Source organism: Gorilla gorilla, chromosome 21 (genome assembly GCF_029281585.2).
Source record: "Gorilla gorilla gorilla isolate KB3781 chromosome 21, NHGRI_mGorGor1-v2.1_pri, whole genome shotgun sequence".
Taxonomy (NCBI): domain Eukaryota; kingdom Metazoa; phylum Chordata; class Mammalia; order Primates; family Hominidae; genus Gorilla; species Gorilla gorilla.
In genome coordinates, this window is record NC_073245.2 from 48,404,109 (window position 1) to 48,427,912 (window position 23,804).

Sequence of the window (23,804 nt, forward strand, 5' to 3'; positions counted from 1 at the left end):
GGGCAACAAAGCGAGACTCCATCTCAAAAAAAAATAAAATAAAATAAAATAAAAAGGCCAGGCACGGTGGCTCACACCTATAATCCCAACACTTCGGGAAGCCAAGGCAGGTGGATCATGAGGTCCAGAGATCAAGACCATCCTGGCCAACATGGTGAAACCTCATCTCTACTAAAAATACAAAGATTAGCCAGGCATGGTGGCAGGCGCCTGTAGTCCCAGCTACTCGGGAGCTCAGGCAGGAGAATCACTTGAACCCGGGAGGTGAAGGTTGCAGTGAGCCAAGATTGCACCACCATGTACTCTAGCCTGGTGACAGAGCAAGACTCCATCTCAAAAAAAAAAAAAAAAAGGTGGAAAGTGGGGACTTGGGTAGGGAAACCGTGGATACTCCCAGAACATCTTGGGGCAGGCCTCCAGGCAAGTTAGTTCTACTTATATTTTCTGAGTGTTATATGTGTGCCAGGCCTTGTGTTGGGTCCTGGGTATAGTATTTAGAGTGAATAGGTTTGGCCCTTTCCTTTGAGGAGCTCATAGAATAGCAGGTTTGTAAGCATTTGTTGTGGTTCAAGCAATGGGAAAAGCATGTGTAGAATGTAGAGTAGCCATGAGGAGGGGGGAATTAAGTCTAGAAGGGGCAGAAATGGCTCTGCAGAAAGGGTGCCAACTGGGCAGGGTTTGGAAGGATACCTAGGAGTTTGCCAGGTGATTAAGAAAGTCTGATACTTTGTCTGGTATATGAAAATGAGACCTGTCTCAGGACTCCTGTGCATGTTTGAAAGATGTGTAGTTCTGCTAGGGTTCATCTGAGGCTGAAGAAGCTCCTTCTTGGGTAGACAGAGGACTGACAACTGGGGTTTATGCAAAGGGAAAGGTCCCTCCCCTGTAGCTTCCATTACTATGTCAGGAGCCAAATGAAGCCCAGATTCTGGCAGGCAGCAGAGGTTAGCCCAGAGCTGGTGAAGCTCATCGGAGAGGAACAGAAGCATGGACTCTAAGCTAGGAGGCCTTGGTCCCTGTCCCAACTCACCAAAAGGTCACCAGTGGGATATTTCCCCCCTTGATGTCTCCAGTCATCCTCTGTAAAATGGGGATAAGTCAGTCCCATTCCAGCCATCAACATAGGGTATTGTGTAAATCAAACGAAATATATGCATAAATGCGTACTTTGCAAAGTGAGTGTATATGAATAGAAAGGATAATTATCCTCTTTTTAAAATCTAGGCCAACCCCAAGGATAATCTGAGCTCTGGTTATTTTAAACCCGTGTTTTTCAGCCTATTTTCTACCAAGACACAATCCACGGGCATAGTCGGATTATGCCCAATGCCTGATGCGAAGTCTAGTTCCACCCCTTCCTTTCCTATTCAGAAAAGCATTTTGGAATACCAGTGAGTGAGAAAGGTGTTATTGCAGGCATCTCCCTGAATTCTCCCTAATTTATAAAGAAGGTAAATCAGTTGCAAATTTTAGGACTTTAGCTTTCACTAGTAAAGCTAATCTCACAATATTTGTGTGTTGCTAAATGATGATCAAGTGAGTATTCTACCACAACCACCACAACCAAAACAGCAACGTTTATGGGCTGCCATTGATGGAAGGTTCACTCTGTGCCAGCCACTCTTCCATAAATATTTATATACATTAGCTTGTTCATTCCTCACCTCCGTTTTCTAAAGCAGGCACTGCTTCTAGATGAGGAAACCAAGACCCAGCAATATTATGTAACTTACCCAAGGTCACACAGTCAAGAACAGATGGATTTGAGATTTGAACCCAGGCTCTAGTGCTGTAGAAACCAGGAAGGAGTCCTGGGCTGGGAGGCAGCTCTGCCACTCACTGGCCATGTGATCAGAAGTCTACTTCACCCCTCTGGGCAATGGGTGAGGGGTGTGGAAGAGTTGGCTCCACTCCAGGCGTGGTTGGGCAGGGCTGGGCTGGTTCTCTGTCTGTTCTCTGGGAGGGGTCTCACATGGTTGCCTGGCTATCTCCACCCACTTCAGCAGAGTTCTCCCGCCCAGCCTCGGTCAGCGAGAACCACGATGCAGGGCCTGACGGTGACAAGCGGGATGAGGATGGCGAGTCTGGGGGGCAACGGTCAGAGGCTGAGGAGGGAGAGGTCAGGACTCCAACCAAGATCAAGGAGCTAAAGGTAGGAGCCTGGCTTTCTCATACTCTCTGCCCTGGGGATCAGGAGGCTGACCTGAGGTCTAGCCTCCGCCTTGACCTTCACGTGCCTCCAGCTGTGGCCAAGCACCCTTACTATGGAGTGCACCATGGCAGGGCCTTGCCTTTGGGTCATCTCTCAATACCTGGCCCTTGCTGGGATGGGGTGGGCATGGGAGTGGGCATGCTGCCTGTCCTATACTCTCCCCAGCTTTGCCCTACTTTTCCAGAGGGGCACTCTGTCCCCTAGAGGACTCAGGCCTCCTTTTGCACACTCTTAATTTGCCCCTCTGACTGGGATCTGGATCTGCACCACTCTCTTCCTCCTCAGAGCATGACCAGGTGTCACCAACAGCTCTAGGAGTGTGAGGTTCAAGTGTGTCCCCTTCCTATTTCCCCATGCCCCACTCAGGTGCACACACACACTCCTAGTATCTGTGTGTACACGCTCATGCAGAATTGCATGACCTCAGCCTCACACTCATTTAATAACAGATGTATGCACCCGTCACCCTTAGATCCATGCACACAGACGTGCAAACAACATGCACACACACAGGCCAGGGAGAGCTTCCTCTTGGTATAGTTGTTCAGCAGGTTTCTTTCCATCTACCTTGTGAGCACAGGGCCTTGAACATGCTCCCACTGACAGCGAGAGCAGGGAACTCCATTCTCACATCCCATCTGCCCAGTGTGGCTCTGCCCACTTGGCCTCTAGTTCCCTTCTCTGCCTTCCTGGGACAGCACCCTGCTTCACACCTGTACCTTCTTCTGACTACCTCACTGCCCTGCTGGTGGCCCACCCAGCTGCCCTGGCCTCCACTTGGTCGAGTGTGCGTGCTCTGGGCTCCTTGCTGGACCAAGCCCATCGTGGTATCTCTAATCCATCTGCTCTACTGACCCTGCTGCTTTCTTTCCCTCCTACCACATCCCACTAGCCGGAGCAGGAAACCACGCCGAGACACAAGCAGGAGGTACTGCATGGGACCTGTCCCTCCCTACCCAGCCGTTCCCATCCCTAGCTCATTTGTCACCATCCCACAGTCCATCCCAGGCTCACTTCCCTGGCACCATCTCAGCTTCAACTTCATCTCTGCTCCCCAGCCATCCCCCTCTGCAGCCATCCTTGCTCCCCACTCCGCCACCCGCTAAGCTTATCTCTCCAGCTCCCTTCTTAGACTCTCCTGGCCAATCGGCCATCTCTCCCTCCTTCCTCAGCCCTCCCACCCTCTCCCCAGCTCACCCGGTCCTCCATACTTGCAGCTCACCTGCTGACCATCCCACCTGCACCACCAGCTCTTCCAGGCCATTCTGTGCTTTCATTTAGCACATGTCCCCTGACCCAACCCTTCCCTAGATTCATCTCCTCCCCGACAGCACTGTTTGGTCTCGCCTCCATCTCGTCTGTGTCCCCTGTGTCCTCACCCCTAGCTTCTTTTTGTATCTATTGGCAGTCAGATGTGGGAGTGGGGATTGGGGGGGCGGGGAGGGAGGTGCCTCAGAGCACACCTGCATCTGCCCCAACTCCAGTCCTACACCTCCCCCAGGCAGGGTCGACTACTGCTCCGCTATGGCAAAAACCTCCTCCTTTTCTCCTCCTTTCCTCGTCTTCTTCCCATTTGTTGCTTCCCCCAAATTATTCCTTCCATGTTAACCACTTCTTCCCTCTCACACAGTCACCAACTCTTCATCTGAACTTTAACTGCAAGAGAAGTGGGTTTATTCTTGGGCTGCCAAGGGAAAGGGCTAGAGACTGGGACATAAGAAGAGCCTTGCCTTGGAGTCCTGACATCTGGGTTTCAACCCCACTTCTGCCACCAACTCTTTGAAGGTCTTGGGAAATTCCCCTCAGGCCCCAGTCCCCTGTCTGAACAGCAAAGCATTCAGACTAGGTCTCTCCAATGCCCTTAACCTTTAGGGATCCCAGGACCCAAGGATCCCACTGCTCCTTACAGCCTTCAGGGACATAACACACCCACGGAGGCAGTGGGGCAGGTTTGTGATGGAAGACAACAAGCCACATCTCAGGTTGGGACTCACTACCCATTGCAGCCCAAACCCTCTCCCTGTGCAAGCACCATCAGGTTTGACTTCTCAGACAGCTATGGTCCAGAGGGCAGCTCAGCTTGGGAAGGGATGCCCGAGGAACAGACAGATGTCTGGAGGGAAAGCAGGAGCCTCACTGGGATTGGTTTCCTTCCTGAGGTAGCTTAGGAGTCAGCCATAGTGGATCCTTGGGTACCAGAGATAAGCCCAGGGAAAGATTCTAGCTTTGTCCAAGGGTAAGCTTACCTTCCAGTGGTTCTTCTAGAATTACCTGATCTGACTTTAATAAGCTGAGATTGTCCATTTCTTGTCCTGAATTGAGTTAACATGAATTTTTAAGCAGCCTTGCAGATAAGCGTCCTTGGGCTGCCAGCCACCACTTTGCCCCAGAAGTAGCCAGATAAACAGCTTTTGGCAGGTCCCTGCCAGCTCCTGCACAAAGCTCGTCCTCCCTTGACCTAAGGAGATGACTCTGTCATGCTGCACTGGCTGGGAACACTACCCATATAGGTAGAATCCTACAACTCCAGCTATACCTGGCTCAATTCTTGTGCCCAGCTGTGGGACTTACTGCTCTTCTTCCTGGTCTCTAATTCTCCTAATCTGCCTGAACATTCCACAGCATTCTAGTTTCTCTATCTGGCTGTATCTCACCCTGTCTGCTATTGGTGAGTCAGTACCTGAAAGGTATCTGGAAGGTCCAGGGTGGTTGGGGAAGGTAGTGTCCCATCACAGAGGAGACTAGATGCAATTTTTTCCTGCCCCTGGTCCCTAGTGTGGGAGCTTGGCCATTCTTCTGGATGTCCCTGGCTTGAGGAGGATCTGTACTGTGGGCCTCCCCAGGGCCTGAGCAGTTGTGCATGTTGGGCTAGGAGGGGCCCAGACTGGACATCCTGTTAAGTACAGTGGCCCAAGTCTCAGCCAGAAAGTGGACACTGGGATCCAGGAGGGATCTAGGAGGCCCCTGAATGAGTCAGAGCAGCCCAGTGAACAGGATTAGTGAGTTATTATAGCTCTCTGGCAGTTGCTGCCTGCTATGCCTTAGTTGTAACAGAGGGAAGTCACCTCTGTGACTAAGACCGGGCTTATAGCACCACAGGGAACTCACCCAGACCTGTGGGCTTTGGGTAGAGGTTGGCTGTTCACAGGCTGTAGAGCCAGGCAAGGGAGAAGCAAAGGTGGCTTGACTAGACATCTCCTCTTTTTCATCTTCAGTGCTCTGTGCCTTGGGATGTGCACCTGTTGGGGTGGTTCTCCTTGCCCTGGTTTGTCTCTGGGGCTGCCATGAGAGTGACACAGGTCAGAGTGGGAATAACGTTGCTGGTGGAGGGTGGTGATGGTGACTGCTGCCATCATCCCTGCACCCTGCATCCCCGCTTGGAGCTGTTCCCCTAACACCACCACCCTCTCCATCTATCCCTAGTTCTTAGACAAGCCAGAAGACGTCTTGCTGAAGCACCAGGCCAGCATCAATGAGCTCAAAAGGACCCTGAAGGAGCCCAACAGCAAACTCATCCACCGGGATCGAGACTGGGAACGGGAGCGCAGGCTGCCCTCCTCCCCCGCCTCCCCCTCCCCCAAGGGCACCCCTGAGAAAGCCAATGAGGTAGGTGTCGCCCTGAACCCCTCGATAGGGGCCTTGGGTAAAGAGACATTGGGTTGCTGCCTCCTGACTTACACTCATCCTCCACACCAATATGCTTCCCCCATTGCTGCTTAGGGGCTGGTGGGGATGGAGAGGGAGGTAGATTAGGCTGAGGGAGATGAATTCACTAAATCTTGGAATCCTGGGTCCTGGAGACCAACTTAAAACATGAAAAACTCAAGACTCATGGTAGCTTGGCGTACTCCCCTTCCATCAGCCCGAGTATAATGGGGAAGGGGTGCTGGTTAGACATGCAGGTTTCAGGGCCCCAGCCCAGACCTACTGAATCAGATATTTGGACTCAGTGCTGGCATCGGCATTTGGACAAGTGCTGCAGAGGCTTTTCATGCACACTACATTTTGAGAATCCCAATAGCTCTCTCCAGAACCAGACCCTGTTGTGCCTATTGTGAAAACACGGATCGGGGAGTGGTCCCTCCTAGAAGGGGCTTCGGAGTCCACTGGAGGGGAATGGGCCCTTCACAGAAATCAGACCTGCTTCTGAGGCTTCAGAAAAGGATCTCACATGACCTGCCTTTCCGAGTGGAAAGAGTGGGGTGTTTTCTCGATTGAAGAAGAGATAAACTTAGGATTTGGGGAAGCACTGCATTTAGACTCTCAAGTCAGTATTTTTAGCCTTTGCTAAATCTTGGCGATATTTACCCCAGTTTATACTTAGGTGTTTTCTCCCTGAAGCTATTGCTTACTGGTCTCAAATACGGTTGTGGTGTAGACTTACACTGCCTGGGTTTGAATTCTGGCTCCGCTGCCTGCCAGCTGGATGACTTTGGGCTTGTTACTTAACCTCTCTGAGGCTCGTTGGGTAGAGATAATAAAAGCACCTGCTTCATGGGGATGTTGTAAGGATTAAACGAGATAATGCACGTAGAGGGACTAGCAGAGTACCTTGATGCGCAGTGTGAGTTATTGTTTCACTTGAGAGTTCCAGACTCTTCCACAGAGGAAGTTAACTTCAAATCAGGATAAAGAAAGCATGTTTCAATCCAAAGTGTTAAAGTCAAGCATACTAATTTAACTAGAGGCATTCACAGATGACTTTTCTTTAACAAATAAAATTCCCCTTTCCTAAATAAAATAAAAGTTGAAAGGGCCCTGGGAACCTGCTCAGAACCTTCATTTTACAGATAGGGGCACTGAGACCCAGAAAGAGGAAGGACTTATTCAGTGTCTTAGCTGATGGAAGAGGAGCCAGAACCCAATTTTCTTGTGACCCAGGCTATTGTATGTGCTATTAAATCACAGCTGCCTAGGAGCAAGACCAAATCACATAAAGACCAGGTAGAGAGTCAATTGTATGTGTGTTGCCCTCTAATGCTTTGAAAATTGGTGATGCACCCATGATCTAATTAGCAGAGCATTTTATTGGATCAGTGCTACCATGGCCTGAACCTGCCAGATAACAGACGGCTTTGTCTAGTAAGGCATAAGTCCAGAGAGAGCTACTGGGGTGGCTTTCTGGTTTGTGAGTCACAGAATTAGGGATGCTTTGGGGGCCTTTAAGGCTGGTGCCGTGGAAGAAGGGCAGACCTCTGCATCCACGAAGGGCCTCTGTTTGCCTCTGGCACAAGCAAGACCCTGGGCTGGGTGGCGGAGGCTGGTCTAGTGATCCAGTGAACAACATCCTCTTCTGCCCTTCAGCGTGGCCCCTAATCAATCCTGATGTGGGCTGGCCAAGCTTGGCCTGGCTGTGGGCGAGGTGGGATGCAGAGGCTACTGAAAGAGTGAGTCTCCAGAAGAGAAGGGGAGGATGAGCCCTGGGAAGTGAGGTCTAGAGCTCTGGAGTGTCTCAGTGTAGCCTGGTGTAGGGTGTGCCCCACCTGCTGGTGATAGCTGGAACTGCTAGAAGATGGGTCTTAGTAAAAGGTAGACTCTGCTCCACCTCCCAGCCTTGCTCAGCTGCAAGAAGTATAGTCCACTGCTGGAAAGAACTATGGTCCAGGAGCTCACCCTGGAGCTATGGACCATTCAGAACTGGCTTACAGGCCCCCTTGGCATTTAGGGGCCTTTGAAGATTTGGGAGATGGGGAGGTGCCATAGACAAGGATTGACTGGCTCCTTGGGTAACTTCCCCTTTCTGAGCCGCATTGCCTAGTCCACCTACAGGAGGACCAAAATGGTCATTCCATAGGGTAGTTGGGAAAGTAGAGTGAAATAATTAATATAAAAGCACTTTCTCAACTGGAAGGTGCTGGGCAGTCATGGGGCTGTTGCTGATGGTGACTAGAATCCCTGATCCCAAAATCAGTTTTGTTGGGGGCATCCTGAAGATGCCTGTGTCATCCAGAATTCCTAGCAGCCTCCTCGTATACTGTTGGGCCTCATCTGGGCCAGGGGGAAAACAGAGGGAACTTTAACTGTTCCCATTTGCCAAACCCAAGTTTCAGTGTTTAAAGGGGGCTGTAATCCAAACTGCAGGGTTGAACCATAGCCTAAGCCAGAGACATCTGGAGCCACAGTCTAAATGATATGGCTCCAACATCTCGGAATGAGAGTGGGCAGGCCATGGGGGAAGGGCACTGGGGCTGACTGTGGGCCTCCCTCCCTTAAGTGGCTCAGAAGGGCAGTCCCTCCCGAGCTCACCCCACAGAGTGGCTACTCCCTGACCTAATCCACAAATCCTACAGATGTGGGACCTAAAAAGCTGGGCTATTTATGGACTTTGTGTGTGTGTCTCTCTCTCCTACTTTTTCTCTTTCCCTCTCTTCCTGTCTCTGTCTCTCCTTCCCTTCCTCCCTCTTTCCCTTTCCTCTGGCTCTGGGCCTCCCCTGCAGTCCCAGAGGACCCAGGACATCTCTCAGCAGGAGTTGGTACCTGAGCCTGGAGCAGCCGCAGGCTTGGAAGTGTTCACTCAGAAAAGCCTCGCAGCATCTCCTGAGGTTACTGTCTTCACCTTCCTGTGCCCCTTCCTCCTGCCCACCCAGAACCACCCTCTGTGGTCTTAAGAAAACCCTTTCTCTGGGGTGAGGGGAATGTACCAGATTCTGCCAAGCAGATGGAAGCAATGGGTAACCCATGCTGTCTCCATGCTGTGATAAGGAAATGTCCCCATCCCAGAGATCCATAAAGGGCCAGCCCCTCCCTCATCCATTGTTTCTCAGGAGGGACAGGACTGCAACCATTCTGGGAAGACAGAACAGCCTGCATTGCCTTTGGCCTCGAAGGAGAGGCAGGAATGATCTCCCTCTTTCAGGTCCTGGTGAGGCAGGTGACTCTAGAGGCAGGCCCTGACTTCTATGCTTAGGGTCAGGGGTCATGCTAGAGGCAGGCTCTGACTTCTATGCTTAGGGTCAGGGGTCATGCTAGAGGCAGGCTCTGACTTCTATGCTTAGGGTCAGGGGTCATGGCACCCAAATGCCTTCTGCCTTAAGGTCTTTTCTCTGTTCAGAAGCCTGAATGGTCTAGCAGTGGCTAGTTAGGGCACGACATTCCAGGCATCTCCTGCCTGCGTCTTCTCTGAACTCCCCTGGAGCTTGGGCCCATCAAGGAGGCAGGCAAAAGTGGACATCTTTCTCTAAGGAGTATCCTTAGTGTTGTAGAGAGATTGGTCAGGCAAGTGTTTGAAATGAGGAGGCCATTGCTTCTATGCCCAGGGCGGCAGCAAGTGGAGGGCTCTTTGAACTTCCTGTGGCCCTTCATGGATGCCGGGCATAGAATCCAGGCCCAGGCAGGAGGCTGCGCTCCCTCCTCTGATGGGATTTCATTGACTATCGGATCGGGGTTGGAAGCTACTGAGCTATCATCTGGGCAGAACTTTCTTTCCCGATATCTGCCGCTCCCCTGTTGATGTATGCTCTCCTCTGAGGGCCTGTACCTTTCTCCATTCTCAGAGAAAACTTCTGTAGCTGCTGCAAACGTGCTGGAACTTTAAGAAAGACATAAATGAGCTACATAAGTGATAAAACATAAGTCATACTTCTACTCTATGAATTTTTCCTCAATCTAAAAAACAAAACTATCCACACACTCTCTTGAGGGAAATCGGACAGGAGTCAACAGCATACCAAGGACAGGGCTAGAGAGATGCCCTGGACACAGAGATGCTCCTGTGACCAAGGACAGGTGCCCATTTGGGGAGCAGAGCCCACAACCTGCACCCTGCCCCCCCATCATTCTCCTGCAAATGTCCATCCAGCCTCTTCCACAGCAGGCACTTTTGCTGTCCTTGGCGGCAGCCCATTAACTATTGGGAAGTTTTCGTGTTGAATTAAAACCTGCCTTTTCAAATCAGCAGCCTGTAGGTCTCATTCTGCCCGCTGGTGCCCGCTGCCGCTCTGCATCCTCCTCCAGGCCAGCCCTTCAGAGACTTGAACACCTCCCCTTCCCTAGAACACTTCACTCTCTTCCCACTTTCTCCCAGGAAATGGTTTCTGGAGGGCCCCTTACCCTGGACCCCCTCCTCTTATAAAGGGCAGGCCTGGCTGGGCATGGTGGCTCACGCCTGTAATTCCAGCACTTTGGGAGACTGAGTTGGGTGGATCACCTGAGGGCAGGAGTTCGAGACCAGCCTGGCCAAAATGGTGAAACCCCGTCTCTACTAAAAATACAAATAATAATAATAATAATAATAAGCTGGGCGTGGTGGCGCGTACCTGTAATCCCAGCTACTGGGGAGGCTGAGGCAGGAGAATCGCTTGAACTCGGGAGGCGGCTGTCAGTGAGGCAAGATCACGCCTCTGCACTCCAGCCTGGAAGACAGAGCAAAACTCTGTCTCAAAAAAAAAAAAAAAAAAAAAAAGGCAGGCCCCAAAATGTGACCCAGAGCTCCAGGAGGGGCCTGAACAGCCTGGAGTCAGGAGAACAGCCAGGCTGGAGAGTTTCCTGTCTGTGCCTTGGGTGTAGACAGCTGTGAGCCCAACTGGCTCTGTTTCTCCCCACCCCTGTTGCCAGCTTCCTTTGCTGCAGTGCCCCTACCTGACGGCAGGGGGCGCTCTGGGCAAGGCACCGACGGTCCCCTAGCTCGAGAAAGAATGGCTGCGGGGCTGCGGCTACCTGGGGCTACCCTAAGATTATCCCATCTTGTGATTCGGGTTAGAACGACTTTCACGCCAACCCCTCGGGCCAGGTGTGTGGCTCTACCCGTGCCTTCGCACCGTGGAAGTTTTTTTCTTTTTTGTTCAGTTTTCCTCTTCAGGATCCCACATTTTACTTTGTCCCCCGCTGCTCAGCCTGTGGTCTTGCGCATGGCCTCTCCCCTCTGGGATACCGTTTCGCCTTCTGAAATAAGGATAACGATATCTGCTTCACAAGTTGCCATTTGGATTAAATTTAATAACTCAGACAAAGGGCTGGCATTGCCTGGCACATAGCAACTAACAATCACTAAACGTTTTCCCTTTCTTCCTGCAGAGTCTACTTTTCATTCTCTGCCAGCACCTGCGCCACTCACTCTTGCTTATCTAGCCTAGTTGCTAGTTAGAATTGGGGCAGGAATGTTCCAGAAGGAGGCGTATTGACTAGCTTTGGCCATCATTGCCAGGCGGATGTCAGTACAGCTGGAATGGAGGCAGCTGAAGGAACCTGCTTCTCAAGGAAATGAGCAAAAGGACCTAGCTTCCGTAGGCTCTCAAAGCACGTCCCTTTGGGATGGTTCAGGAGCTGTGGTCCTGAAGGCTTAATGACCTGAAGTAAAAGCTCAGAAACCCACCCCAGACTTTACCTAGACCTTCCCCCTTTCCTTTTATCTCGCTTTCCCATGAACAAGATTATTTTAATGGGTTCTGATTCCCTGACAGAGAGATTTTCTCAAAACACAGTGGGGACAGAGGGTTTATGATGCTCTCTTGAGCCTTCAAAATGTTTCAGATCTTATGGGATCTGACAGACTCCTCCCTGTGGGGTGGGATTAACAGACTCCTCACCAAGTCATAACCTGAAAAGGAGTCCATGGTCGTATAAACCTTCCCCCTCCTGCTGCCAGGAGAAGTTCTGGGCATGTCTCCCTGTGGAGGTGGTCATGGTAGGGTGGAGAGGACACACTTCACAGAACTTGGCGTCAGAGACTGAGTTCAAGGCCTGCCTTTCCACTTGCTCCCTGTATGGCCTTGGGCAAGATGCTTCTCCAGGTCTGAGTTTCCATATCTGTATCACGAGGGGCTCTAGTTGGGGCAGTGAGGAGGGAGGTACCTCAGGGCATTAAGGCCGCCCACACCCCCAACTTTACCAGGGCAGCTGTGTATTTCTGTCACATAGCCGACTTGCATTAAAATTCTGTGGGAAGTATCCTGTGGCCACAAGATGAAAAACCCAGTGACCTTCCTGCTTTTCTAACCACCCTAGAAGTCCATCATCCCCTCCCAGGCATTGTTTGAAGAACTCTTGGGGGAGGTAGAGGCTGTTGGGAGATGGCCTAACAGTGCTGCGATCTGGTGCTTTTTTTTTTTGAGATGGAGTTTTGCTCTTGTTGCCCAGGCTAGAGTGCAATGGTGCGATCTCGGCTCACCGCAACCTCTGCCCCGCAGGTTCAAGCAATTCTCCTGCCTCAGCCTCCCAAAGTGCTGGGATTACAGGTGTGAGCCACCGCGCCTGGCCTTTCTTTTTTTTAGACGGAGTCTCGCTCTGTCACCAGGCTGGAGTGCAGTGGCACAGTCTCGGCTCACTGCAACCTCCGCCTCCCAGGTTAAAGCAATTCTCCTGCCTCAGCCTCCCAAGTAGCTGGGATTACAGGTGCATGCCACCATGTCTGGCTAATTTTTTGTATTTTTAGTAGAGATGGGGTTTCACCATGTTGGCCAGGATGGTCTTGATCTCTTGACCTCGTGATCTGCCAGCCTCAGCCTCCCAAAGTGCTGGGATTACAGGCGTGAGCCACTGCGCTTGGCCTCTGGTGCTTTTGATGCACGATGATGCTTAGATCTTTACCTCTCTCCCTTCCTTGATGCATTCTATTGAGTTCTTTTCTGCTCTTTCTATGGGTTTTGTTAGAATTAGAATGGGCCCTGGTATTTGTTTCTTTTAAATTGAACACCACAGTGTTCAAGCTGTTTAAGCCATTGTGGTGCCTGGCACTAACGTGGTCATGTGGTATCTCCATGACTACTCTGCTTTCTTCCCAGAAGCCCTTGTAGAAAGGTTCGATTTCAGGCTGTGGCCTGTGGAACTTAATGCATCCCTTCAATTTGCCCTTAGGTCACAGTTGGCACCCATATTCCATGGTTGTGAAATAAGTTAGCAAAGATCTCCGGCCTCAAAAATCAGGCTTTCTTTTCCTGACTCTGTCTTCTACTAACAGTGACCTTGGGCAAGTCACTGTCCTTCTCTAGACCTGTTTCCTCATTTACACAATATGGAAATGAGACTGGATAACATTGTAAGAGTACTTTTGACTCTAACATTCAAAGATTCCATGTGATGGAAATGACTTTCCCCTCTGACGGTGGCAGTTATGTTATTAAAAGAGGAAGAGGAAGGGTCCTGGCCCATCTGTGGATCTCCATTTCCCCATGGCTGACAAGGGGAGGGCATAAGACCCCATCCCATTTTATCAAGTTGGGGGCAGTGGTTGAGGAAAATTGGTCAATAATTTATCAAGTGCCTGATGGGAAGAGGGACCTTGATGAGAATGGCTGGCACATCATGCCTTCCTCTCTCCAGCCAGTTCTGGGGATGTGCTGTCCCAAAGTCAAACATTTCAGTGGTAGATTGGTCCCCTCTTACAAAGGGAAAAACTCACCCATTCTTCAGGTACCTGATATTTCATGTTAACTCTTCTTGCTCCAATTGAAACACAGGGTTCAGAGCATTGGGTATTTATAGAAAGAGAGTACACTAGGCCAGAAGAGCTCGGTCTCCTAAAAGTGACCACCATGCAGCAGGAAGAAAGGCAGGCAGGCCTTGCTGGTATCCTTGCCAACGGCAGACTCTCCAAGGTAGACGTTCTGGTGGACAAGTTCAAAGTGGAAGTGGCCACAGAAGAAATGGTGGGAAACAGAAGAGCAAACACCCAGCAACAAGGAAAAATGATTGCAAGTCCTGAAGACTTTGAGTCAGTGGGGGAGGAAGGCCCCTGGATCAGGGAAAGCCCAGGAGGGGCTGCTCTGGCTTCCGGCCACACTTTGGCAGAAAAGCTCCTCGAGGGCTCTGAGCTCAGGGCAGACACCAGAGAGGCAACCATCAGGAACCGCTGCATGTCAGATGGTCAGCCGGAGGGCCAGACAGAGCTGAGGAAGGGGCTGGAGGAGCCCCACACTTGCGGGAGACCCACTGCTCCAGGGACCAGGCCAGCAGAGGTGGACGTCCTCTCTCCAGCCTCTGACAAGGGAGGACTCCAGTCGTTTCTATTGGATCCAGCCCACGCAGAAGCCAGAGCTGAGTTGAGCGATGAAACTGATACCTCCTTTGCAGAGAGGAGCTTCTATTTAAATTATGAAGAAAAAGACTCAGAAGACCAAGTCCTCCCTCCACCCCTGGAGGAGAGAAAAGGGCGCCTGGATGCCCCTCCCGGAGGTGAGCCCAGGCCGACGCTGAATTCCTTAGACCTGAGGGTTTCTGCTGCTGCTTCCAGCAGGAGCAAGGACGAAGCCCACATGGCTTCCCCAAAGGAAGGGGCAGGGACCCCCAAGAACCATGGAGGACCTGGTGACCTGAAGGGATCTCCGGCAGGACAGACGTTTGCTGAAGGCTGGGAAGATGCCCAGTGGGGAGTGGAAGGAGAGTTTCCCCACCTGACAGCCAGCGCAGCCCGAGAGGAAGGGACCCCCGTGAGTGGAGATTTGCTGGGAAAGGCTGAGGAAAGTCCCACAGAGGAACTGAAGAAGCACCCTCCTCACAGAGGACGGGGCATGCATCCCGACCCCCAGGCCTGCGCCCTTCCTCGGGCCATTCCTCTGAATGTCAGGAAGCCAGCCAAACCAGACAGAGGCAACTTCCCACCCAAAGAGAAGGGAGTGGTTCCCACCCAGAAAGGAGGGGCTGAGCTGAAGGACCGCGAGGCTTCAGCATTTCTTCACATGGAGGTGATCATTCCCCTGCCAGCCTCCCCTGGTCATTCTGAGGACCTGGCAGCTCTGGAGGAAGCTTCTCCAAGCCCAACCTCCCATGGGTCAGGGGAGCCTTCGGAGCTCAGGGAGCCCTTTCTTAGACATGTCCATCTTTCGAAAGCCAGCCCAGAGCCCAAGGACCAAGTAGGGTTTGTGGTGTCCCCTGCCACAGGAGGTGAGCGCAGGCCTCCTCCCGTCACCAGCAGAAAGCCCAGAGTAGTCCCTGAAGAAGCTGAGGGGCGCATACCTCTGGGGTTTGGGTTCCCTTCAGGGAAGCGAAGGGAGATGACCTCTTTCCAGGCTGGGGACCAAGAGGGCTCCCTAGAAGATATTAGCAAGACCTCAGTGGCCAATAAAATTCGGATATTTGAGACCCACGGAGCTGAAACTCGCCGAATGAGTGAGGGTGAAGCAAGGTCCCTTCCAAATGACGTATCTTCAGAGGCCCCCGTGGGACAAGCAGAGCCGCAGCGGAGTACGCTCTCAGACCTGGGCTTCGCCCAACTCCAGCCCCCAGGGGACTTTGCCAGCCCCAAAGCCACACATTCCACAGTGATACCTCTGGCTACCAGACACTTCAGGGAGGACACTTCTGCATCCTACCAGGAAGCACACACGGAACTAGAGCCCGTGTCCCCCGATTCGGGCTGTGAAACCACGCTGGCAGAAGCTACTGGAACTGGGGTAACTGGCCGCGTGAGCCCCCGCCCCCACCGCTGCTCCCCGCCCATGGGGGCTGGCCGCATGCTCTGTAGTTTTTAGAAGCATGTTTCAGTGGCCCCTCGTCATTTCTGCAATCAGAGGCTGCTTATCCATCCCTGTGAGTTTTTTCCCTAAACGGGCCTGGGTGTAGCTCAGGCTGAATGATGGGCTTCTCTGCTTGGCCCATGTTAGCTTGGCCACAAAGACCCTCAGCTTTTGGTGTGACCTGGTGCCCAGAGGGTCACACAACCCCCATGGAGAAGGTGGCGCCACCACCAGCAAATGACACACCTGCTTTGCCTTGCCGCTCATACCCGCTGGGTTCCTGCCTACCTTGCTTGGCTTGTCCAGCGATCTTTCTTCATCCTTTCCCATCCCTGGTTCTCCCGCCTTGGGAAAGTTGACAGTCCAGAGGTTTCCATCCTTCGCTTCTGGTTCCCTCTCAGTCCCAATGCCAAGTTTCTTTCTGCCTCCTTAAGACTAACTGTCTTCTCTAATCCAGAACAAATCCGGAGATGCGGTCAGGGAAGAGAAGCGCTCCACCAACTTAGCAGCCAACACCCCTGGGAAGGGGGGGCGCCTGAGATTCGCCAGCCCCTCGGGCCCTCAGGTCTCTGCAGCCCCTCTGTGCCCTGATGACCCGGTCACCTTCACCCGGCCAGGATGCATCGCCGCCTTAGGTTCCCACCTGCTGTGGCAGCACCTCTCGTGCTGCTCAACTCTGGCTTGTCTGGAATGTCTCCCTCACACCTCTCAACCTTCCAGAAACTGGCTAAATGGAGGCTCGCTTAGCAAGTGAATGTCTAAGCCCACTGAATCCCTAGAACCAGAAGCCAAGTTCTTTACAAATCTTTCATGGGTATTAGGTTGGTCTTTAAAAAGAATGTTATGAACCAGCCAAAAATGTGTGTGTGGTGTTTAATCCCTGACAGGCCAGTTGAGAGGTATGTATGTCGGACAAGAGTTGCTGGTTCCCCGAGGCACTGCTTTGGCCCGCTGTTGTCAATTACACTGATGGGACCAGAGACTCTACTCCCTGACCTGCCTGTGGTCCACTCATGGAGCCCAGGGTGGAGCTGGCTTAGCACTCAGCTCCCAAGAAGCTCATGCCCAAAAGGCCTGACCCCGAATTGCTCTTCTCTCTAGTCGATGCTGACCCCTCCCCCGGAGACTCAGTGGAATTGACAAACATGTTGGCTTCCTCTTTTGTTCCTCAAAGTTCTTGGCTCCAACCTCTCTGCCTTCCCTTCCTGGGTCTCCCTGAATCCCTGGATCTCCCTCCTTAGTTTCTGTTTCTCAACACCCACCTGCACGGATGGGCCTGGGGTCCGGGCTTCCATCCCTGCCTTTCGTGCAATGCTGCTTCCAATAAGCTCCCAGATCCAATACCCTTGGATAGAGCCTCCTGCCCGGGAGTCACTGGCAGGACGTTTGCTTTGTACTTGCTTTTGCCATCAGTGTGAGACCCTCAGAAAGGGGCATCTCCACTCTTGAGTCGTTTTTGTTTTTTTTAAGCTTGTTATGATTTCAAGGAACCTTTCCTGGGGTGTTTTTCATTTCCTGGCCTGCTCTTCCATTCGGGATGTCGACACAGCCCCGAGATTTCTCCTGACATTCACCATCTTGATTTCTCTTTCTCTCTCTCTCCCCACCCCACATCCCCATTCTTTTGATTTTATCTGGCCATAGAGAGCAGGGCTGAGGGAGGGCTCCGAGGAGAAAGTCAAACCACCACGTCCCCGGGCCCCAGAGAGTGACACGGGCGATGAGGACCAGGACCAGGAGAGGGACACGGTGTTCCTGAAGGACAACCACCTGGCCATTGAGCGCAAGTGCTCCAGCATCACGGTCAGCTCTACGTCTAGCCTGGAGGCTGAGGTGGATTTCACGGTCATTGGTGACTACCACGGCAGCGCCTTCGAAGACTTCTCCCGCAGCCTGCCTGAGCTCGACCGGGACAAAAGCGACTCGGACACTGAGGGCCTGGTGTTCTCCCGGGATCTCAACAAGGGGGCCCCCAGCCAGGATGATGAGTCTGGGGGCATTGAGGACAGCCCGGATCGAGGGGCCTGCTCCACCCCGGATATGCCCCAGTTTGAGGTACAGTGGAGCTTCCTCAAGAGCCGGGCCCGCTGGGCACCGCATGCTCAGAGGGCCCTGGGCCACCCGTGAGAAGACTGAGCACCCAGCCTGCAGCCTGAAGCTCTGTCTCGTGTTGCATGACTGTCCCTCCACAGAACAGCATGGTTCTGTGCTCGCATGTTTGCCATCTCGGTTTACCCCTAACACGCGCTCCTTGGTATTTTAACCCTGTGACCCCATCGCTTGCTGAAGTCGAGCGATGACAGGTAGTCTGGTCTTTCTTGACCCCATGCCCCCCCACCTGTGTTGCATGGCACCTGCAGAGAGCATGCGTCTGTGGACTCTTGGGGGCTCCTGCAGCCTGGTCTGAAAGCTGAATGGTTTTTCCTGATCCGGGCCCAGGCTTGTCTCTCTGGGGTCTGGGCTTCCCGGGGAAGGGGAAGCAGTTTAAATCCATCTGGCCCTGGGGTCTCAGGGTGGTAATGGAAGCTCCTGGAAGAGAGGAAATGTGGTCATTGAGGAGGGACAGACTGTCTCTGGGCCTCTCTGTGGTCTCCTCTGTAGAGCTGCGAAGGGATTTCTCTAAGGCACGCCTGCCCATATCATTCCTTTGCCCCCTCATCTCTTCTAGACCCAACCTCCCTCCTACACTCTCCTTTCCCCAACATTCCTGGCATTGAAATATGAGCTTAGCCACTCTGGGCTCTCACTTCATGCTATACTCTCTGAGCAGGTTTTTTTTCTCCCTTTCGGTGCCTTACAAACCTATCATGTTCCAGGACCAAGTTCAAATGTCAGTTTCCTAGCAGGGGTTTGCTTTCCTGACCACCCTGGGCAGAAATATTGCCCCCCTACCCCCTTGCCCTGTAATGCCTATGCTCCAGCACTATCCAAAGCGGTCAGGTCAGTGGCTGACAAGCCTGCTCTCCCACCAGGTGGCAGCTCCTCTAGGCCTGGCATATACTAGGCACTAATAGATGATTAACTGGATGAACGGCTGGGTTACAGGGTTGCAACCATCTATAAGAATCCCCTTCAGCCAGGCACAGTGGCTTGTGCCTGTAATCCCAGCTACTCAGGAGCTGAGGCAAGAAGGCAGGGGGATCACTTGAGCCCAGGAGTTCGAGGCTACAGTGAGCTTTGATCGTGCCACTGCACTCCAGCCCGGGCGACAGAGTGAGACCTTGTCTCTTAAAAACAAAACAAAACAAAACAAGAAAAAAAAAATCTCCAGGCACAGTGGTTCACACCTGTAATCCCAGCACTTTGGGAGGCTGAGGCAGGTGGATCACCTGAGGTCAGGAGTTCAAGACCACCCTGACCAACATGGTGAAACCTTGTCTCTACTAAAAATACAAAAATTAGCCGGGCGTGGTGGCACCCACCTGTAATCCCAACTACTCGGGAGGCAGGAGAATCACTTGAACTCAGGAGGCAGAAGTTGCAGTGAGCTGAGATCACGCCATTGCACTCCAGCCTGGGCAACGGAACGAGATTCCATCTCAAAAACAAAACAAAAACAAAAACAAAACTATACTCAGAGGTCATAGTCACAGCTTGCCATACCCAAATGGACCCCACATGCTCTCTACTTCACCCCAGTCCTCAAACCCTCTTCACTCATTGACATCTCCTGCCTGGATGCTGTAGGCCTCCAAGCATGTGTGGCTCTTGCTCTAAAGAAGAGTCCAGGCTGGGCGTGGTGGCTCACACCTGTAATCCCAGCACTTTGGGAGGCTGAGGCAGGTGGATCACTTGAGGTCAGGGGTTCAAGAACAGCCTGGCCAACATGGTGAAACCCCGTCTCTACTAAAAATACAAAAGTTAGCCAGGTGTGGTGGCATGGGCCTGTAGTGCCAGCTACCTGGGAGGCTGAGGTAGGGGAATCGCTTGAACCTGGAAGGCAGAGGTTACAGTGAGCCGAGATCGCACCATCGCACTCCAGCCTGGGCGACAAAGGGAGAGTCTGTCTCAAGAAAAAAATAGAAGAGTTCAGCTGAAGCGGCTGAGAGGTGGTGAGCTCACCAGGATTTGGTGACATTATGTACACAAGGAAAACACTTAGCCCGGGGCCTGTCATAGACTATGTTAATGAAATGATAGATGTTCTAATAGTAGCCTAAAAAACAGCATATAGCCACCATGAGGGTGTGTGGCACAGGGGCGCAGGGCAGGCCTGCCTGGTCCTGGTGGTGGTCCTGGCTCTCCTCGCGGGCTATCTGTCTATGATATCACACCACAACTCTTTTACCCTGTCCAGAGTACCCTTCCAGAGATGTGGCCAGCTGTGGGGATAGGAGATAGCCTGCAGACCCCACACTGCAATTGTCTGTGAGCAAGGGTCATGCTAGGGTTTCAGTTACAGAGCATTCTCCCTCCTTTTCCTACAGCCCGTGAAAACAGAAACCATGACTGTCAGCAGTCTGGCCATTAGAAAGAAGATTGAGCCGGAGGCCGTACTGCAGACCAGAGTCTCCGCTATGGATAACACCCAGGTAACTTGTGCCTTCCAATGTACCCTAAGCATGGGTATTGGGCATTTGGTGGTAGGGTCCCCACTGCTGTGGCCAAACCCCTTGGCCAGCTCTTTTAATCTCAGCTTCCCTGGAACCCATATGTTAATCCTGATGCTCTTCTGTGCCTCAGTGTCCTCTCTGAGCTCTGGGGAGGGGCAACGGGTAAAGCAGGTTCCTGTCCTGGGCAGACCATACTTCTTAAAGCCTCCATTTAGCCATCCATAAAATGGGAATGACCCTGTCTACCCCTTCCTCCTGGGCATATTGGGAGGACTGTACTGACTAGTGGATTGGGACCTTGGTGTTCACATTGCTTGGAGGAGTTGGAGAGGTTTCTTGAGGTATCTCAGGGGCTGCTTGAGGAGAGAAGAGGGAGAGATCCCAATTCAGCTTCAGTCAGAATAGCTCACCTTGGGTCACTTTTTATGCATTAGAGTTCCACATCAGATCAGTAAAATGAACAAAGTGAAAGAAGAAAACCAAAGATCATGTGTCTTGACAAGAAGCAGCATCCTGACCACCTGGAGAAAGCCGTCAGGCATAGGCACAGGCCCACGACTTCCAGTCCATTCCCTGCACTCCTTCCATGCTTTTTAAACTTAGGAAGTTAAGATTGAGGATCTGATAGATGCCCTCCTGGTTTTTCCTGGCCAGAAGAGCTACAATGCTAGGAGCTTTTTTGCTCTGAGACTAACCTTTTTCTCAAGAACTGAAATAAGACCAGGCACAGTGGCTCACATCTGTAATCCCAGCACTTTGTGAGGCCAAGGCAGGCAGATCGCTTGAGCCAGGAGTACAAGACCAGCCTGGGCAATATAGGGAGACCCCAGCTCTACAAAAAATACAAAAATTAGCTGGGCATGGTAGCACATGCCTGTAGTCCCAGGGGCTCGGGAGGCTGATGTAGGAGGATCGCTAAAACTCAGGAGGTCGAAGCTGCAGTGAACTATGAGCTATGATTCCACCACTGCATTCCAGCTTGGGTGACAGGGAAAAAAAGAGAGAGAAAGAGAAAACTGAAATAAGACATAAACCAATACAACATGGGCAATTCTTTTGTTTCCAGATTTTTTTCTCCCACTTTTATAATGATGGTAGGAGTTTATGAGGCCGCCTACTACAGGTCAGGACTCTTGAGTTCTGATGAGCTGTGTGACCTTGGGCAAGCTGCTTCCCCCCCTGACCTGTTTTGTTTTATTAACACATGTTTCTGTTGTGTTTTCATACAGAAAAGTATAAAGAAACTAAAATTGGCCCTAGATCCCACAGCCCAGTAACCCTTATTGACATAAAAACAAAACAACAAAAAAAGTTTATAGTTATACAATTCAAGCAGAACAAAATGGGATTTTTCTTATAATATCACCCAGAAAAAAATATAAGCCTATTCCAACACAGATACCTACATCTCTATATACTTAACAATGTTTACACAGAAGTGATCATTTTCTTACACCTTACCTTTCTTCTTAGTAATTATTTTGGAGATCACCCCTTGTTGGCATACATAGACCCACCTTACTCTTGATCATCTCAGTTAGGAGGCAAGTCTTGATTTATTTCGCTGTCTCCCAATGGCTCGCCCTGTGATTGTTTTTGTTTTGTGCAATTCACGATCAGCGCTCGTGAATTTCCTTGCTCATACTTCTCGGTGAGCTTTTCAAAGGTTATATCCAAAGAGTCAGTTCCTAGAGATTGCTAGATCAAAGATTACACGCATTGCAATTTGGATAGAATTTGCCAGATAGTCTGAGATTATTTTTTATTTATCAAATACACTGGTTGAAATGTAATGAGGGCCTGTTGCACCTCTGTGATTTGGTCTGTGTGCAGCCCCCTGCCAGTGATGTTCACTCACACAGCCTGTCACTTTGTAACTGGGAGGCCGTGAGCCCAGGTGACAGATGCTGCAGGTATACCCAGCTCTCCCCAGCTCTAACGACTCCTCCTCTGGTCAGCAGGTTGATGGGAGTGCCTCAGTGGGGAGGGAGTTCATAGCAACCACTCCCTCCATCACCACGGAGACCATATCGACCACCATGGTAAGTTGAACCCAGGAGGCTTCCCTCTCTGACCAGCCCCCTGCCCCACCAAACAGCCAGAGAACAAGCTAACATCGCCTGGCTGCTTCAGGAAGTTGTGAGCTGCCCTCGCTGCATCAGGCACAGGACATAAGTCAGCCGTTTATTATCTGGGGCTTTAGTTGCCACAGGACATACAGTCAGGCCTCAGTTTTCCAAAGTGAGTAATGTGGGCGATGGAATCCCCACTGATAGTGTCAGTTATCTAGACCATCTCAGCCACGGCAGAGAGAGAGAGAGGATGGTCTTCTTTGGTTATTGGCACCCACGAATCTCATCTTGCATTGAGATTTCATTGGCTCATCTCACCTCCACTCTGAAGGTGAGGCTGGACCCATCCTGGTGGCTGCACATTGTCTCATGCCTTAGACCACTTCCTTGCCTTGGTCAGTAGATGGCGTGCGGTGACCCTAAGTTGGAACCAGGATTTTTGGGACCTCCCTATTGAGGGACCTCATGGTTCTGCTACTTATTTGCTGTCTGACCCATGAAGGAAGGCCCTTGGCCTGAGGTGTCCTCATCTGCAAAATGGCAATAATCCCCATTCTGCAGTTCTTAAGAGACCCCAGCAACACTAGATCCCTTCATGATTAAACAGAACAGATAGCATTTGGCACACAGGTTGTGGTTCCAGGCAATGTGCTGAGACTCCTGAGTGGATAATCTCAGTGGATGCTCTTCCCTCCACAACCTTTATAGATAAGGTAACTGAAGTTCAGAGAGGTAAAGCGACTTACCCAAGGTCACACAATCAATAAGTGGTAGTGCCAGGTTATCCCCAGGCCTTCTGACACCAGGAGCCCCACTTTCAACCCCAGCCACTCTGCTCTGCTTCCTTAATCCTGACCATTGTGAACATCAGCCGCATGGGGCTGGGGCTGCGGTTGCAGCCACTACTCGGGCTAGGGAAGGTAGCAGTGCCAGAGCCAGATCTATCTTGAGCCACTGAGAAGTTGTTTTCAAATACTTTTTCTTGCCAACCCCCTGACACATACATAGGAAGGTAATTCCATCAATCTAGACTAGCCAGCAGGTAGGTTTTGAATACACAGAAATTTTAAAATCAATAAGTCCAAACTAGTTACCAGCTTGCACACCTTTCCCTGGTCACTCAGTTCCTCCTCTCCCCTCAGTCCTTCACCACGTGTCAATGGGATGCTTGTAGGGCTAAATTTAAATCCGTTCATATGGTGAGCAGGCACTTACACCATTCATTTACTCATCCATCCATCCATCTATTCATTCATTTGTTCCAAAAACATTTATTAGTCTGTACTATCTGCCTGGTATGGGGGATACAGTTGAAGAAACTATACTGCCTGCTGGAATTCATTCATTCAAATGACCATCATGAGTGCCTTTAATGTGCTGTGCCCCTGTATTTAGGTTCTGGGCATACAGTGGAGAACAAGGCCCAGCTGTCCCACTTCCTGGCTGGATGACCTTGGGCAAGTCACCTGAACCTCTCCAAACCTCAGTTTTCACTTCTGTAAAATGGGTGAGGGTAGAGGGCAGTAATAGCATGACCTCAAAGGGCTGATGTGAGGGGGAACCAAAGCAATCTGTGCAA

General features: G+C 51.4%; 1 protein-coding gene across 50 annotated transcripts in view; it reads left to right on the top strand.

Annotated features, from left to right (window-relative positions):
• Positions 1-23,804, top strand: part of EPB41L1 (erythrocyte membrane protein band 4.1 like 1) — a 140,070-nt gene that overhangs the window by 99,521 nt on the left and 16,745 nt on the right. For 6 of the 50 annotated variants that reach the window (XM_063702179.1, XM_019017121.4, XM_019017120.4 and 3 more), the window contains 9 exons: positions 2,004-2,152; positions 3,105-3,140; positions 5,636-5,818; positions 8,650-8,754; positions 13,606-15,537; positions 16,058-16,165; positions 17,245-17,655; positions 20,028-20,132; positions 22,112-22,195. In XM_063702179.1, coding sequence (XP_063558249.1) covers positions 2,004-2,152; positions 3,105-3,140; positions 5,636-5,818; positions 8,650-8,754; positions 13,606-15,537; positions 16,058-16,165; positions 17,245-17,655; positions 20,028-20,132; positions 22,112-22,195 — 3,113 coding nt within the window. The remainder of the gene's footprint in view (positions 1-2,003; positions 2,153-3,104; positions 3,141-5,635; positions 5,819-8,649; positions 8,755-13,605; positions 15,538-16,057; positions 16,166-17,244; positions 17,656-20,027; positions 20,133-22,111; positions 22,196-23,804) is intronic. The other 44 variants (XM_019017127.4, XM_055373438.2, XM_019017131.4 and 41 more) reach the window with 27 other exon arrangements.